The following is a 17,410-nucleotide window of genomic DNA, read 5'->3' as shown; positions in this document are numbered from 1 at the left end:
ACAAATTCCCAAGTTTTAAGTAAATTAATTTAACTTCAACACTATTAAAATCTAAGTTTAAATATTTAGGCAGAAAGAAAGCATGATATATGAATATTTTTTTTAGTAGACGACTTTTCTATGGTAATTGTTTATTTTTCTTTGTTCTGAGGAACAACGTGAACAAAGCTCGCGCCATCAGCTCAAACGTAGGTGCTCAAAAATCACTATTTCCAAGAATATACATATATGGCGGACTCGATGACCGGGAAAAATGGCATCATTAGGTTTTTAATTTAAGTTTTTCTACATCGAGGTTGAATTTGCACAATCCAAGGTACACTATATACACTTAGACTCTGGTAAAGTTGTTTACGTTTGAAAGCTTGTCTTCTAAATATTAGCTTCTCTTGTTCATATGACAGGGATGAGAAAATGAGACAGACGTTTCATGATAGGTATATTTAGATAAATACACAATTTAAAAAATTCATTCTCACAGTAGAAATACTCATGCAAATACTTCAGATACCACAGTCACTATTCACACCAGCAACAGTCAAACTATTTGCAATTACAAAGTGGAAAGATAATTTATCCGCTCAAGCAGAAATGAACCTTTTTAATTGAGTTAATCAAATATAATAGGAAAAAACTGATAATTTAAAAACTTAGAACATTTAAATGAGAATGACAAAAATAAATCAAATAAAGTAACCTGTTAGAGAGAAATAAATGAAGAAGTTTTATTAGTAAAACACTGTTGAACCGCTGAAACTTCTGGACTGAAGGAAGGTAATTATATAAAGCAGTCGCTATTAACCGTATTGGCAGGTTGCCTTCACCTCTGAGCTCTGCACTCAATTTACTGCGAGCAAAGAAAGTGTTAACGTCACAGGCTTCATACTGCAGGTATGCCGGCGACTTGATGGTTCACGGTAAATAAAGACAATTAAATGATTAAAAATAGAATGTAATAATTATATAAAGAATAACAATCCATGGTATTTAATAGAAAGAAATTAAATGCGCGAACAATCAGCTACATAGTATAATAGATATTCTATTTGTATATCGTACAATTTACAGACTTCTGACCGTCCGTGTTACAGAATAAGTCCCTGTTAAGCAATAAAACCGGGTAGGGCATTCACCAGCCTTCTTTTTAAATGATGGAATCCTCAATCGTAGGAGTTCCATTACAATGAGTATAACAAGGACAACCTTACTTTTTGGTAAATGTGAGTTTGGGAATCAACAGTAAAATCAATTAAGATCTTCAAGCTCGTTATTTTCGTGAGGCAATAAGCGGCAGTGAAATAAAAGCTATGAATTCTTTATTACTAAGGCTGATATTCCGCCTCAAGTCCAACAGGACAGCTAACAGGAATTGCCTTCAAATCTTAAGGAAAAACATTCAAACAATCTTTGGAGTTAATTTCAGGAGTTCCTAACTCAAGTCAACTTGGCATCATATCAAGAGGTACTTTTTGATCCCTCCATTTACTCCCCAACAATTTTTCTAAATGAAAAATGTGAAGGCAAGTAAAATAGAAGAAACCCTCTCGATAAAAGCCCCCACAAGGCAACTGTCGATGCTCAGCTGTTTCAGCCTTACCAACACAAGATTGCTTCAATGTCAGATGGCTGGTGAGGTAACTCCCATCGTAATAACCATTCTGTCATGCAAAATTTCCAGTAAAACACGATTGAATCTCGTCAATCATGGGATTTAAAATTTCGATTATTAATACATATACAATATGATTCATGTACAATATCCAGTAACAGTCATGATTCGGGAACGTTTCCTGCACCGCAACTCACCTCTGATCTGGAGCTGGTCCAGCAGGCGGGCCTGGGCGTCAATGGTGGCATCGAGATCTTGAGCCGCGGCAGCCGTCCAATTCTGCTCCGCCGCGACAATCGCCTGCCGCAGGTCTGACAGCTGGTACTGCACCATCGCAACCAACTCTACCAGCTCGCTGGAGGTGGCGTTCAGGGTCTGGTTGATGGAGGAGAGGATGTGGGCGTTGAGTTGCGATAGCGCGGCTTGCAGGTAGTTGGAAGCGGCTGTGATGTCGGAGCTGTCCATTTGGTCGCAGCTGACAGCGTCAGTCAGCTGACGGGCTGACATGAACGCTAAGTACGTCAGTAGCGTTTGGGTGTCATTGCTCACTGTCGTGTTGACGCGCGTGTACAGTGAACTCGTCGAGTTCAACACGTCTGAAACAATCAATCGAGTTAAAAAGACGGAAATTTCAACGAACCAAGCTGCTAATTCCTTCAGCAAACCTAGCAAGCTGAATAGTTCATTGCAGATATGCTGATAATTGAAAAATTCAACAACGATTAAGAAACCGTGTAGGGTGTAAATTACGAGAATCGAACATATTCGGTTTTGCATCATTCACTCTAAGAACTATTGCATGTAGTGAGTTTAAATTGATGCCTGGTTAGGTGTTGAAACCTAGATAATCCACCTATCCGGAAGGAATTGGTCAATAGGCTTGACAGAAGATTCTCACCAGCGCTGACAACTGCAGTTTGGGCGTTGCAGAGGTCGCTCGAAGTTGTAGTTTCACTGTAACTTGTTGGAGATGTAGTTGGCGTAGAGCTCGGTGTGCTTGATCCAACGGCACTGGGTCCGGACGTGGTCGTAAGGGTAGTGGGAGGTCCCTCCGCTGATGGCTGTACCGAAGTGGTTGTAGCAACTGTGGTAGATGATCCTGAAGTGGTTGTAGCAACTGTGTTAGATCCCGAAGTGGTTGTAGCAACTGTGGTAGATCTCGAAGTGGTTGTAGCAACTGTGTTAGATCCCGAAGTGGTTGTAGCAACTGTGTTAGATACCGAAGTGGTTGTGGCAACTGTGTTAGACCCCGAAGTGGTTGTAGCAACTATGTTAGATCCCGANAGATGTGTATAAGAGACAGGTCTCAAACTACCGAGTACAAAAGTAGTGTGAACGGTTGTGCGCGGTGAGGCACTGCAGCAAACGACTCAAAGCGCATGTCGTTGCCACTAGTGTAAACGGGCCTTTAGAGCTAATCTGGCACACACCCCCCGAAGCTGGTGGTGGTGGTCCCCTGCAGCGTTAGTGCGTAAGAACTAACCTGGCACACACCTCCCGGCGCTGGTGGTGTTGGTCCTCTGCAGCGTTAGTGCGTAAGAACTAGCCTGGCACACACCCCCCGGCGCTGGTGGTGGTGGTCCTCTGCAGCGTCAGTGCGTAAGAACTAACCTGGCACACACCCCACGACGCTGGTGGTGTTGGCAACCCCTTGTAGCGTCAGCGCGTTGGCATCACACAGAAGCGCGATGCGTGCCGTGTTGCCCGTGGCGGTCACGACCACCGTCCCTGGCAAGCACGTCAGCACCGCGCTCGAGTTCTGACCCAACTGCGTGGGACATGAAGCCGTACAGCGTCAGCCGCGTGGTGCGAAAATGTAGGAGTGGAATGTACAAAATTAATTTTTATCAGCTGTACGACGTTTCAACCGCAAGGCATGCTAGGTGGACGTTAGGGAGTTACATGAACTGCCATTAGCTGTGGACGTTAGGGAGTTACATGAACTGCCATTAACTGAACGACATGTCAGTTGCATGTGAGCAAGTGAGTCGGCGCACAGAATTGTAAAATTCATCGTTTCAGAATAAATGGCAAGCATATTAGCTATCATAGCAAATTTTATGCCTTTCCAAAATCGATTCCAAAAAATTTCAATGAAAAATTAGCTAATGGTTGTACTATGGTGTTCCACGGTCTTCAAACACATTGTAAAAAACATATTAAGGGAAATTTGGGTTCATTCTATGTTATATTTATGAGAATAGACGGACGCATGGGTCCGATGGGCGACCATTTCTTACGGTAAGTTTAAATATCAACGTGGAGCTTTCAAACGGCCGATATAAAAGACATTTGTTTTTGGCGATGAGCGTGTGCAACTGTCTGCCTGTGAGGTTGAATCTGGAGTTTCCTAGAGTGGGGTGGTTTGCGTTCAGATAGGCAAAGAAGTATACTGGATGCTGTATTTTAGGACGGCATGAAATTTAATAAAGTTTAGGAAACCAGTTCGAGGAGGAATGTACGTGGTTCCAATAGTAATAAGTCCTTGTGGGGTGTCTGTTGTTTCGGCTAGCATGTATCGGATTGGAAGTAATCATGTAACTTGTACAGAATATGTCTCTAGCGAAGGCAGCAGTGGCGTGTTGGGCGTTGTCTTTATTGGTTGTGTGACGTTGAGTGGTAGGTGAAGATTTTTGGAGGTGTTGTTAGTGAGGCTGTGGTCGTTCAGAAAGATGATATGAATATCTATGTTGTTACAGATGTGTTGGATAATTTTTATTGAACGCTGAGGTCTCATGTTGGATGAGGATCTTTTGTTGTGGACGCCTTTGTTTATTTTTGAGATTGAAGTTGGGGCGGTAGTATGGCGGCTCATGGCGTCGAAAGCGTCGTGGGGGATTACGTTGATGTAAGGTCTTTATAGGATAAGTTTGTCGCGTTTAGTAAGTCGAAAGTTAGGGCGGAGTCTCTGTCACGCATCGAGAGCTTTAGACCAAGGGTTTTCTTTTTCAACTCTTCAATGAGCAAAATTTTGCGAGATGCTGCTGGAATTGGGGTGGGGTCTTGGTCGCTTCTAAAAAATATGATCTGAAGGTATTTGAGTCCGGGTGCGGTGATGGTTTTGACTTGATAGTTTTCGTCGCTTATTTTCCATTTTCTAGGGTATTGGTTGTTTTCGTTGGTGAGAATATTGAGATAATACTTTGAGAATATTGAGCCAAACCCCTGCTGTCTGACGAGGCTGGCTATGTGAGCTTCGAGGATGATTGCTGTAAGTTTGATTTGGATGGAGTTAGTGAGGGTTATGTTTTGTTGGGGAATGTTCGTTTGTTTGATTGCAGGTTTGGCTATTTCGACAAACGTGTTTTAGCTTTTGTGTAATTTATGGTCCTGCATTTCTTTCTGTTTGCTTCGAATTAAGTTTTTCCTGTAGGAACAGTTGGCGGAAAGTTTTCTATGGTGGAAGCCGTAATTCAAACATTTATTGTGGATTTTGGGACATAGCGTTTGGATATGGGTGTGGGCTGAGCACTCTGAGCAGGATGGTGTAGTGGCGGTGCATAGGTGGGTAAGATGGTTTTCGAATTTGTAAAATTTGTAGCATATAAGAATGTGGGTATATTTCTCCTGCTAACTTTGGTTGGGAGAGTGCCGGGTCTTCAACATAATAAAAACTTCGTTTAGGATTCGTTGGGCGATTGTTGTATCAGTTGCTTGTATGTTTATGACGTGGGTGTAATCCTTAACTTAACCTATTCCATGTACGAGGATCCAGTTCTGTAGTCTCATTATTTCGTCCATGTTCTCAATTAGGGCTCGTCTACCAATATCTCTGTCGAGCTGCCTTACAAATATTGTTTGCGTGGACCTTAGGTCATGAGGGATGACTGATGCCAAGTTAATTTTCTTGAATGCATCAGTTGCTTTCTTGAAGTTCAGTCGGTCTATTGCTGAGATGTCGTCAGTATTCTCTGGTGATGGTGTCAGTTAGCCGTATGAGTGGAGCGTTTAGGTCTTTAACTGTGGTCTGGATGATCTGTGAGCGGTCCGTAGTGTGTCTATAGGGTCGATGCTCCTGAGTTGAATTCTGGATGTGGGTAAAATTTAGCAACTGGATTTAGTTGATGATGTTTGAGAGGTGTAGTTTGGATGAGTTAGGGATGAATATGGTCATAGAGTAGTCATGCTCGTGAGGGAGGAGGATCAGAACTCTGAGCTCTCAGGGGCAGGCTTTGAGTGGTTTAAGAAACTCTCAAAAGGGTTTCTAGTAAAAAATTAACAATAAACTTCAAGTATAAACATTCAAACGAGAGAGCTGGTTTCACTTTCAAGTCTATATGTCAGCAGACCCCGCAGTGGGGGACTCACGTAGAGGTTCTTGGTGACGTTGTCGTAGGTGCCTGGTCCCGTGATGGTGACGTTCGAGGGCGCCTCGCCCGTGAACAGCTCACTGAGGTTCACCAAGCAGTCTGGAATAACGTAAGAACAATTTCGTGCAAGAAAAAAAGTAATCACGTATCACTCATTTAATTTCCGTACTCTGCGTAACTACGAAGAGAATAAAGTGCGATTCACCTTATTGATCTTGTGCTTCGTAACGAAGGAAAAAACGTGTAATTATAGAAAAGAACCTAATAATTTTAATTCAAGGGTATAAAGTTAGAAATTTAGAGAATAGATCGCACAGACGACGTGGCTTGTCAATTAATCATGAATTTTTAGGTGATTTTTATTCCTATACTTGCGTGAAAAATCAAACTCTAACATTGCTGGTAATAATGTAAATTTTTTCTATTTTTCGTAATGAAAAAGATATATGGAACGTGTTTCTGTTTATAATACTAGTATTAGGGGATCACTTCTTAAACAGGATATTTATTGCTAGAACTAGCGTGATGTCCGAGTGAAAAATCAACTAGAAATGCTAAAGGTTAGGAACTGGTTGGGGAGTTTATTGTCCTTCTTACGTGTGCCCTAATTTACTAAACTCTTGATGAATACCGATACGTTTACTACCTCTTGGTTTCCAAGGGTAGTCTGAATTAAAGTTTGATATATTTTACTTACCCACACATTAATACCTGTATTCTGTACATTTTTAGATTTTTTCTTTACACCGTTATACCCACGTACAGCTGACATGAACTCTTATCTCAGTCTCATTTTCCACGTAAAAATCACTGATCCATTAAATGACCCGCGCAGTAAATCACCGAACTATGCCCTAAAAATCGCTACACTAAAAATATAGGCTTAGTCATTCAGTGTCGGTTCAGCCATCCGTTCAGAATCAACTTCTTCTTTCCTCCACTTTCTGAGGACCAGGTTCTTCATCACGTGCCTCACTTCCAGACGGGAAATCAACTTCTGGTCAGAATCTCCTGTCCACTGTTCTGTACAATAGAATTTTTTCCCTCCTATCGTTAAGTTCTCATAGTGCATTTTTTTTCCCCAATACCTGGTGGCAATATTCATGGTTGGAACCAACATTAATCGCATCCTCTCGCATTTGTATTGTTCGTGCAACTGGCCCACATAACGACTGGATTAAATGGTGTTTTCTCTCACACAATTTTATCAGTTGATTTCTTTGCAATGCAAGCGGAACATCGTAATGACTTTGTTATGTGCGTATTTATTTTTTAGGTTCATTTCCTTTGTCTTTATTACCTCAAGCAGATGCTACTCATTTTATCCGTAGAACACAAATGTTTAGAGCAGATTAAGGAATTGTCCAATGTTTACAATGTACAGTTAAATCATACAACATTCATAAATTTAGAAAGCCAAACACATTCGTAAGTTGCCTAATTGCGATTGATTTTTAGGTTATCATATTTGAAATATTGTTCATTTTAAATTATAATATTTATTGAAGGGATCATTGATTCTTTTGCATTCTTATTTTCAGATCCACTATGATAATTATATGGAAGTAAAATTCTCAAAACTGGACACTCGTTCAAACTTTCCGCCAGCATAACCAAACAAAGTCTCGGCCATTGTTACCGACCATACACGCTCCCCGAGTCCTAGGCGGCATCCATTGCTGAGTCTTGCCAGCATCCAAATTTGTTAGGATAAACAGTAGACCAAAGCTCACCCCAGTGGCAGCCGTCCGGATGCCAGGTCTCGTTTACTTATGTTCAGATTTGAAATGCCTAGCTCCTTATCGAACCCGGTGGAAGTCTAGTAGCTACTTCAAACTATCGCCAGTCATGAAAAGATCCGGTCAAATGACACGAGTTTAGACCTATGAACAAGGCTCGAAAAGGAAAAGAATCGGCGACAGGCCACATCAGGCCTACACTTCAGCGCCGACATCACTATGTTATGTTATGTTATCTTATGTTATAATTGGACACTCGTTCAAACTTTCTGCCAGCATAGCCAAACAAAGTCTCTGCCATTTTTACCGACCATACACGCTCCCGAGTCCTAGGCGGCAACCATTGCTGAGTCTTGCCAGCATCCAAATTTGTTAGGATAAACAGTAGACCAAAGCTCACCCCAGTGGCAGCCGTCCGGATGCCAGGTCTCGTTTACCGAGGCGCTGGCGTAGTAGAAGCTGGAGGTGGAGGACGCTGTATAGATGGGCCACGCCTGGACGGGTCGCTGGCAGTTCAGTGTGGCGGTCGGCGTGTGGCTGCCGTTCAGGAGGAAGTGGAGGCCGGGAGCACAACTTAATGCCACGGAGCCACTCGTCTGTAAATATTTGTCATGAAAGGGGTTGGAGTCATAGACTTGGGACTTGGTTGGAGTCGTAAACGAGCGGTAGGATTCAGATTGAGCGGTGATGCCAACGATGCAGAGACTCTATCAGCGCTCGTGTGAAAGCCAGCTGTCCGAGATGATCTTGTTCCCTTAACACGTTGACTCCGAAGTGGTACATATTCGTACCGCGAAATGTATTTCTCTAGGACGTAGTGGTGCATAATTCAGGTTTGCCAGATGGCCTAAAAACAGTTAAGTCCGCGAACAAAAAAGGCCAAAAAGGCCTATAACTTAATATACACTGTTATATTTGTAGGTTCCGGTGTAACAATTCATTTTTTAAAATTTTAATTAGGAAGTTCCACAATCATAAATTTTAGCCGGCCACGCAATTGAAAAAACTAAATCGCGGAATTTGTCTGAAAAAAAAACCGTCTGGCAAAACTCTTTCATAATAGTCCCAAAAAATGGAGGAATATTCCAAGGTGAAGCAATCAGAGTCAACGTGTTAAGTAGTGTTTTCAAATTTCATTCGTGTTTGTCTCATCCTTCACGTAAAGTCCACACATGTCCTAACAGAATTTCTCTGTGTCAAAATTGCCATATGAATAACACGAAGTTTTTAATATAAACGGGACCATTTCCGTACGTCGTTTGTTTGTTATAAAAATGTAGAGCAGAATCTTGCGCTTATCCTGCGCGGCACCTCACCGCCAACGTGTCGTTAGTGAAGTAGCCAGACGCCGAGAAGTTTGCGCTCATCAGGTCTCGGTTCAGCAGCAGGGGGCCAAATTTCCATTCACAGTCTGGAACAATAACAAAATGAAGGTCAAAATATTAGAAATAAATGTCTTTGGACCAAGCATTAGGCTACGTCAGACGCAAGTCCTGTGATGGCAAATAACTGAAGTATAAAAAGCAGTTTGTGAAAAATGTGTTATAAATCTTTGATGCAACGAAATATATCATACAAAAAGATAATAATTGTAATCCAGCCGAACAATTTTTGTCGGGAGAAATAGTAATGAGCATGTCAGAGCAAGTGTAAAATTTATTCACTATTTAAACATCGAAACTAGAGCGTGAAATTCGTGGAAACCATTTAAATTTCAATACTCCTCAGTTCATAAAAACTCAGTACTTTGAAACCAGAGTATTATTTTTCTTACCATGTACTGCTGCACTGTCATTATGCCGAACATAATCGATGACTTCCGCATCTAAAACTTTACGAACGGCAATTTGTTTCAGACACTGTCAGGCTAACATTTAATATTAATGCGCTTCATGATGCAGTGCAGAACTATTGATTCATTTTCACATTGCTTCCAATATTAAAATGAATGCAAATTGATGGTCGGAATATATATACGATTTAATGTGACAGGTCGGTGCATGTTTGATGAAGCACATTTTAGATTCGGTTTAGCATGAGTGGAATTGCACCGTTAAATATCAATTCAAATACGGCCCAGTTCTTTGGTATTTGATTATTTTAATTTCCAGTTATTTTCACTGAAAATATGAACAATCTTTAGTGTATTTTGAAATACATTGCAATTTCAATTCTCATTCTTGTCTTTGAGGAGCACAATCTTACATCCCATTCAATGTATTATTAAATAACAGATTAACTCCATTTATGTATCTTTATTCGTCTCTCTTTGGAGATTTCAATAAGCCTTCAGAATGAAAACTGGCCAAGCAAAACGGATTCGAGTTTTGTTCCACTTTAAACGGTAAACCATCATTCTCGAAAACCAATAAATAAAATAGAAAAATTTCCCGAAACTTTGTTGAATGCTGCTGAATCGGGCAATTTATCAGACTTCAAAAATTATGTCTATTTGCTATTTGCATGCTTTATTTGCATTTGAGGAGGCACACAATTAGGTTGGTTTGAAAAAGATTGTGTTTGCTTCTTTCACGACGTAAATACACAATCGTTCCTGGTCGGCACGAACGCGTTTAGAGTTCGGGCTACTAATTCGTCCGACTTGCAGGTACGAAAAACTTCGTCTCTGTCGAACATTTTGTTCATGCGACTTAACCGAGTCGAAGACCAGCTGTCTTGACTCACCGTGCAGATGGCTGGGCGTCCCAGCACACAGCTGGCTCGACTCACCGTACAGATGGCTGGGCGTCCCAGCACACAGCTTGCTCTACACACCGTACAGATGGCTGGGCGTCCCAGCACACAGCTGGCTCTACTCACCGTACAGACAGCTGGGGATTGGGTTCTGATATGAAACAGGAGCTGAATTGTAGAAGAATTTGTTATCGCTGCAGTTGACGCTGATGGAGGTGAGCTGCTGAAAGCTCGTGTTGAACCGCGAACCCGCGCCGCACGTTAGGTTCACATTCACGTTCAGGCACGACTGCATAAGTGGCACAAAGAAATGAAAGAATACACGAAAAAATGATTTAATTTATTTATGTTTTCTACTAACTTTTTCATGTGAAACAATGCATTAAGATGGTGTTAAAATTAAACCTCGAAGAACTTTCAGGTGTTGAATGTTGTAGCAATAACGACGATAGTTTCTTGGAATCTAGTTTCTCCGTAATTCATTCGCATTTGTGTAATGCAGAGTAACCGTGAGTGACAAACGTTTGCCTATAACCAAACGACAGCAAATTTTGCCGCAAATTAGGAAGTTTGACACACGTTTTCGCATAGTTTTATTTCAGATAAATAAAGAAATTGTCAACTATGCCTGGTGTTTTCTTCCACGTTATTGGCGGAGCGAAGATCAATATTTTCTTGTGCAAATTAGTTCCGCAAATTCTTAACGCTGCACGCGAGCTTGGCGGTCAGAGCCGAGGCCGCACTTTTTATCCTCATGCGATACCGCTTTGAAAAAATATTTCATTGTAACGAGCGTCGCAGTAACATTGCTTGATCGAAAAATTCCTGAAAACCCAGATCCGCTCCCGTCATCCCATGTCAACCCATTACAACCCACGACAGCACATATCAACCTATGTCAAAAAATATTCAACCAATGTTAATTGCTTCTGCGGGTGGTTGGTTGGATTGAGTTTGCTGATCGTCTCATCGAACGATGTTCAATTGAAGCGTGAAGTAATAAAGTAAGTTTTTCGTACGATAAAGAAACGTACAACATTTAATTTAATGGGCAGGGCGGCCCAGTGGTTTCAGACTACCAGGATTGGCGCAGAGAGGCGCGGGTTCGATCCCAGCTCTGTGCGCCAGTTTCTGGTCAGAATCGGCAAGGAGGCCGGGCGGTTGAGCTCAGCAGAATTGTAGCAGTGAGTTGAGAATTCAAGCCCTCAACATGCTGTGAAAATGCTGGGATGTTCTGCAATGTTAAGAATCGTCGACAGGTCTACGGCCCAGTAAACGCTGAAACCGCTATATTATATTATATTATATTAAGTAGCTGCCACGCGGTATGTTCGTTCGCGAACTTGTCTGATATTGTGACCGTGCGAGCGCGTCTCCAAGCAACGCGGTCCAGTAAAAAAATTCTTATATTTCGCGACTCATTTCTACCGGGACTTTTCTGGGCGCTGCGACGCTGGGTTCTTATTTGCTAAGAAAAAAGTCTTCCGTAATTTATCGTTAGGAAAGACGTACATATTGAGGAAGTAGTACTTAATTGCTAAGAAAAATGATTGCTAAATATTGAGTGCATTAGGGCGTGCTTTCTGAGACATAGGATTTCTGCACTCACTGTACATCATCCTAGCTTCATCACCCAAATTTATTGTATTCAGGATCATTGGTATTCAAGGGGCCGTTGTGACGTAACATTTGTAAAACATTCGTTCATCATTCTATTTCTTGCGCTGAATGTTTTGCTTAAATAGTATCGTGCATTAAATGTAGATTTCGTAGCATAGATATCTGGCTTTTCTCGAAATGAATTTCCTTCAAAATTCTTGATGTTTCGATATATTTGAGACGGAACGTGCCACGGAACGGAACTAATTAAAACTTTATCTATAATCTAATTAATTAACTTCTTACCAATCCACGTTTTGAGTAGAATGGCAATATATAGAAAAAAGCTTCACAGAAAATAATAAAGTGAACCCTAATATAAGATATTCTTCTATTCGTTATGTGGCAGGAGTGGACCATCATACATGGCAAGTTTTATTTAATGTTTTTCTCCAAATTTATTGATGCAAAGTGTGAGAAAACAAATAACTTCTGAGCATTTGAAAAATAATGAGAAATATTATGAGTCTGGAATGTATTCTCTTAAAAGAATTTAACGGATAGTTGAAGACTTACCATTACGATAATTTTACTTTTTACTAAATTTTTTGAATATCTGCCGGTCTTGTCAGTCCGCGACCGGCTTGTTATGAATACATTAATAAATTTTTATAAAATTTGTTTGCTTTGTCGTGTTTGAAATAAAAATCTATTCCACGCAAGTCTTTTGAAATGGAGTGACTTGGGTTGGGCTGGGTTAAAAATTATTTATATGAGTTGAAACAGACTAACAGAGGTTGATATGGATTGAAAAGAGTTGACAAGGGTTATCAAAGTTAAGCGTGGGTTAATATAATTGGCAATGGTTTAAATGGATTGACATCGGTTGACTAAGATTGACACGAATTAAAGTTAATATGGGTTGAACTGGGTTGATACAAGTTGACAAGAGTTTACATATCTAACTAAAAAAGACTTTTATTTCTTGAAGCGTTAGCTCTGAATGTGTGGGCACCATTTCGGGCGATTGAGTTTGTACAAAAAATACAATTGCGTTCCGCAATTAAAAATGTTAATGAGCTTCAGGGAGTCTCGATTTTTTTCAAATTAATGACAACGAATACCAGTAAATCCGAGAAGTAAAATTTTTCCTCAATTATGAGCAGTTATGCAGCTTTCACACCGCTATAAGGGGGAGTAATGATGTCACAATAATAGAGCAAAATTAAATAGTGCAGAACATATGACAAGGATAACACGGCATACCATTTGCAAACTCTAACCTGGACCCAAACGTTCAGCTCAAGTATTTCCGATCAATAAATACCATTAACACGAATACGTTCACATTATTTGCATAATGCATATTGAAGTTCTACTTGGAAATTCTTATTGTTGTTTGCACTCACGCGAGGGACCAGTAATTCTGTTGATACCTGAGTAAGACCACAGCACTGCACCGATGCTCAACGAAATGATTCATTCATTCAATGATTCATCATTTAATAAATATCAAAATATCATTAATGCATTATTAAATAGCAATCATCTAAATTATTATTAACATTCTCGTCATTGCCTAAATTATTATTAACATTAACATTATTAACATTGTCGTCTCTCTTCAGTGTATTCTAATATTTTTTTATGCAATAGAATTCACGGATCCATCATCCATCAGCCTTCAATGATTCATCATTTGATTAAGATCATCAATGCATTATTAAATAACAATCATCTATTAATCATCCAATAAATTTCACGGATCCATCATCCAGCAGCATTCATTGATCCATCATCCACAGCACACATTACATTTCTTTAGCTCCACATGTTCTTTACAACCAAAGTTCGGCCCCAGCAGCGCAGAGCGCACAAAATGTCGTGCTGCATCGACATTAACGTATTTGTTATGAGTTTAAATTTGCAATTCGTCATTTGTTGATAAGTAGCGCTGTCACAAACTACTTGCTGGTTTGCATCAAATATTCGTGGCAGCAAAAAAGCCTGGGTTCAGAGTTCGTAAGTCGCAATATATGAGTAAGTTTGACGTATGTATTGATTATGGATTATTACTTTAGAATATTTGTTTGGGCTTAGCAGGCTTAAAGAAATGGCCGAACGATCTTGCCCTGACGGAAAAGCGCGTCAATATTACCAATAATTCCGTTTGTTTATCATGGACGAAATCTGTTTTTAACAGTAATTTTTAACATCAGAATTGAAATAAATAAAATTCCTTAAACTTCTCAATTTACGCGCGAGTTATTGTCATCATTTAATAAATAAAAAAATTAATTTAAATTATTATGTATTTATTGGTCACCGTATCATTAATTTATTAATTTACCAACTACCGTATTGTCGTCTCTGTTCAGTGTATTCTAATATTTTATTGAACATTATTAACATTGCCGTGTCGTCTGTTCAGTGCATATTAATATTTTATTGAAAAATTTGGGTCAATTGTCTAAAACTTTTGAAGAAGTCACGGAACGTTACTCTAGAACGTTACACTAGAGCGCTACAGAACGTTACTCTAGAGTTTAGAACGTTATACTAAAGCGTTACAGAACGCAACTCTGGGACGTTGTACTAGAGCGTTACAGAACGCTACTCCAGAACGTAACACTATATAGAGCGTTACAGAAAGTTACTCTAGAACGTTATATGACCTTATGATGAGTTCAAGTCCAAGTTCAAGCTGATGCTCCGCCGGCGTTACTATAACGTTACAATAGAACGTCACACTTGAACGTTGCAGTATAATAGAGTAGCACTCAGTTCTGCATGACAATTAAAGAGCCGTCTCCTCTGAATGACTCGCGTCATAAAATATGCATTTTCCCGCACGGTTTAATGATAATAATAATGCCTTGCCCCTCACGGTTTAATTTCCTCTCCACGCTTTAATTTTATTTCTACGAATTCTTACACTAAAAACTAACTGAGGCATCGCTCTTAACGTTGATAAAAATATTGCAGCATATACAGGCGCAAGAGTTCATGCTTTAATATATAAGTGTGAAATAAACATTATTTCAAGACTTAACGTTTTAATGATTTATGTGAATGAGTTGTTGAATATAATTCGTAAGTAATAAAAATATTTAGTTTATCTTCTTTCCTCGATAAAGCTGGGCTCGACTTTTTCCCGTGTAAGTCATTATGTAGAAATTATACGACAGGAATAACATTGATTATGGAACCAAACAAACACTACACACATATTACAGTTACAGAGAGAAGTGCAGCCCCGAGAACGGCTTATGTGGAATTACTGCTAGCAATATCAGCTGAAGCAGAATTTGCTTCGTAAAGAAGCATCTGATGCAATAGAAGCATCTGATGCAATAGAAGCATCTGATGNATTTTCTGTACAAAAAATCAGATGCAATAGAAGCATCTGATGCAATAGAAGCATCTGATGCAATGGAAGCATCTGATGCAATAGAAGCATCTGAGGCAATAGAAGAGCATCAGATGCAACAGAAGCATCTGATGCAATAGAAGCATCTGATGCAATAGAAGCATCTTATGAAAGAAAATCATCATATAAATCAAAAGAATATAAATGAACGAGTTAAGTAATATCTTGCTACCCTGGCTAACCTAACCACGCAACTTGGCTGCACCGACGCTCGTCTTGAACGACGCACACGACAGTTCACATTGCTATAAAGTTATTTTTTTATGTAAAGATAACGGGAAGCTCAATAGAATTTAATCGCAAATATTTTTTTGCGTTCCTGTCACTCCTGAGGTAATGAAATGAAGATCTGGGCCTATACCTTCAAAAAAAGTTAAGAGATCGTATTCATCAGCCAATCGTTGACAGCCTTTCTAGCAAAATCCACCAATCATAGACAAGAAAATAGAGCGTAAGTACTTACGTTAACGAATACTTACGTTCACTTAGCGAATTTTTGAAAGTATGGCCGTTGAACGCTCACCTTGAGACTGTAGGGCTGGAAGACCGCCGCGCCGCCTGTTGCGTTCCCAAGCAGCGGCGAGTACTGGCCGAATGCTGGCCGCTCTAGGGCGCACGCTGCCGAAATACATTTCGAATTGAACCTTCACACGGCCTTGTCAGTAGTTTAGTGTGCATACTTCCAGTCTTATTTGAGGTCATTTATCAGTATCTTATGTACACATACGTAGAAAACAGGCTTGAAATGCTAGATAGAGTAAAATTATCCAGGCTTCATAAAATTATTTTACAACTCATTTCATGTAACAAATTCTATGGAGGGTCAAGAAAAAATCAGTCAAGCTTGACTGATAGGCTAGAGAATCGACGCTTGCACCTCAAAATCAATTGCTGAGCCCTGATCTGAAATTCGGCGTTGTTTTATTGACGAGTCAGAAGTTTTACCTTCCATCATCCGTAACAAATGTCCTGAAATATTCGTGGATTGCAATGAGATCTTTCACACTACGGCGTCGTCAAGCCGATTCAATAACAGCATTAGGATAGAGTACATATTTTTTGGTCTCTAATTAGTGAGAGGAACGTCGCTCAATAATTGATGGATGTCATCGATCAGGTTAGCCCGTGTATGATCAGCTGTCTCCGATAACTTGTCTATTGAGATTTGTAAAGATAGATTCTGAAGGATTAGTGTGTTTAATTACTTGTAAAAGTACAGGATAAGTTAATTAAGTTTTCTGTATTCTCTGCACGAACTCGTCATCAAAATAAAACTTGATAAAGTTGGCTTAAAAACCCCTGTAAATGCAAATTTAGACTAACAATTTCTAAATACCAAAAAATATTCTTAGTACCATCAAAATATAATTGACTTCAAGAACTCAGAAAAACCGAAAAAATTTGTCAAATAAAAATTAAGTCAGGAATAAATTTTACTATCAGATTCATATATAGTGAAAGATTCATTGTTCATTCCGAAAATACCATTTTACTTTCTTCTTACTTTCTCGCTTTGAAATTTCACTTATGAAGAAGTCGTCAGATTTTTTCAATGTCACTCTAAATTTTTGTTGTGGCTAAATGAGAGAGGTCATAATTTGGAACAATTTAAATGTCAATAAAGTCTATTGCATTTAGCAGATCACCCAAATGATTCAGAAACTCTGAGTCACTCACGCCATGTGCACCCCAGCAGACGGCTGCCCAACACCTTCACGCCCTTCGCGTCGGCCAGGAACGTGACGTTGGTGAGGTCCACCAAGCACTGCAGCTGCACGGAGTGTGAGGGCGGGGCGCCTGCTTTACTGGCCACACTCGCGCACTCGCTGCACCACAGCGTGAACGTAGTGCCAACATCTGCCTGCATCAGAAGAGGAAAATTTTATAGTTTGGTTTCTTCCTGCGTAATAAATCTAAAGTTAAAGTCAGTCATATAGGTATAGGAGTCAACAGGAAAACAGTGTTTCTAATGTATTTAACCTTATTTCTGGTCATGTCCAGATAACGGTAAAAATTAAGATTCCAAATC

At 39.9% G+C, this 17,410-nt stretch overlaps 1 protein-coding gene across 1 annotated transcript; it reads right to left on the bottom strand.

Moving 5' to 3' along the window:
* Positions 1-705: 705 nt before the first annotated feature.
* Positions 706-17,105, bottom strand: LOC108670621 (mucin-5B). The gene is made up of 9 exons (XM_018158091.2): positions 17,059-17,105; positions 15,905-15,999; positions 10,479-10,641; positions 8,975-9,069; positions 8,059-8,254; positions 5,918-6,018; positions 3,232-3,377; positions 2,508-2,914; positions 706-2,205 (listed from the first exon to the last, which is right to left on the bottom strand). The coding sequence occupies exons 4-9, from the start codon at positions 9,023-9,025 to the stop codon at positions 1,748-1,750; spliced, it is 1,359 nt and encodes a 452-aa protein (XP_018013580.2). The 5' UTR covers positions 9,026-9,069; positions 10,479-10,641; positions 15,905-15,999; positions 17,059-17,105; the 3' UTR covers positions 706-1,747.
* Between the last annotated feature and the right edge of the window lie 305 nt (positions 17,106-17,410).

The sequence above is a fragment of the Hyalella azteca genome, unplaced genomic scaffold (assembly GCF_000764305.2).
Source record: "Hyalella azteca isolate HAZT.00-mixed unplaced genomic scaffold, Hazt_2.0.2 contig9661, whole genome shotgun sequence".
Lineage (NCBI taxonomy): Eukaryota > Metazoa > Arthropoda > Malacostraca > Amphipoda > Hyalellidae > Hyalella > Hyalella azteca.
This window is presented reverse-complemented; position numbering and strand designations above follow the sequence as displayed.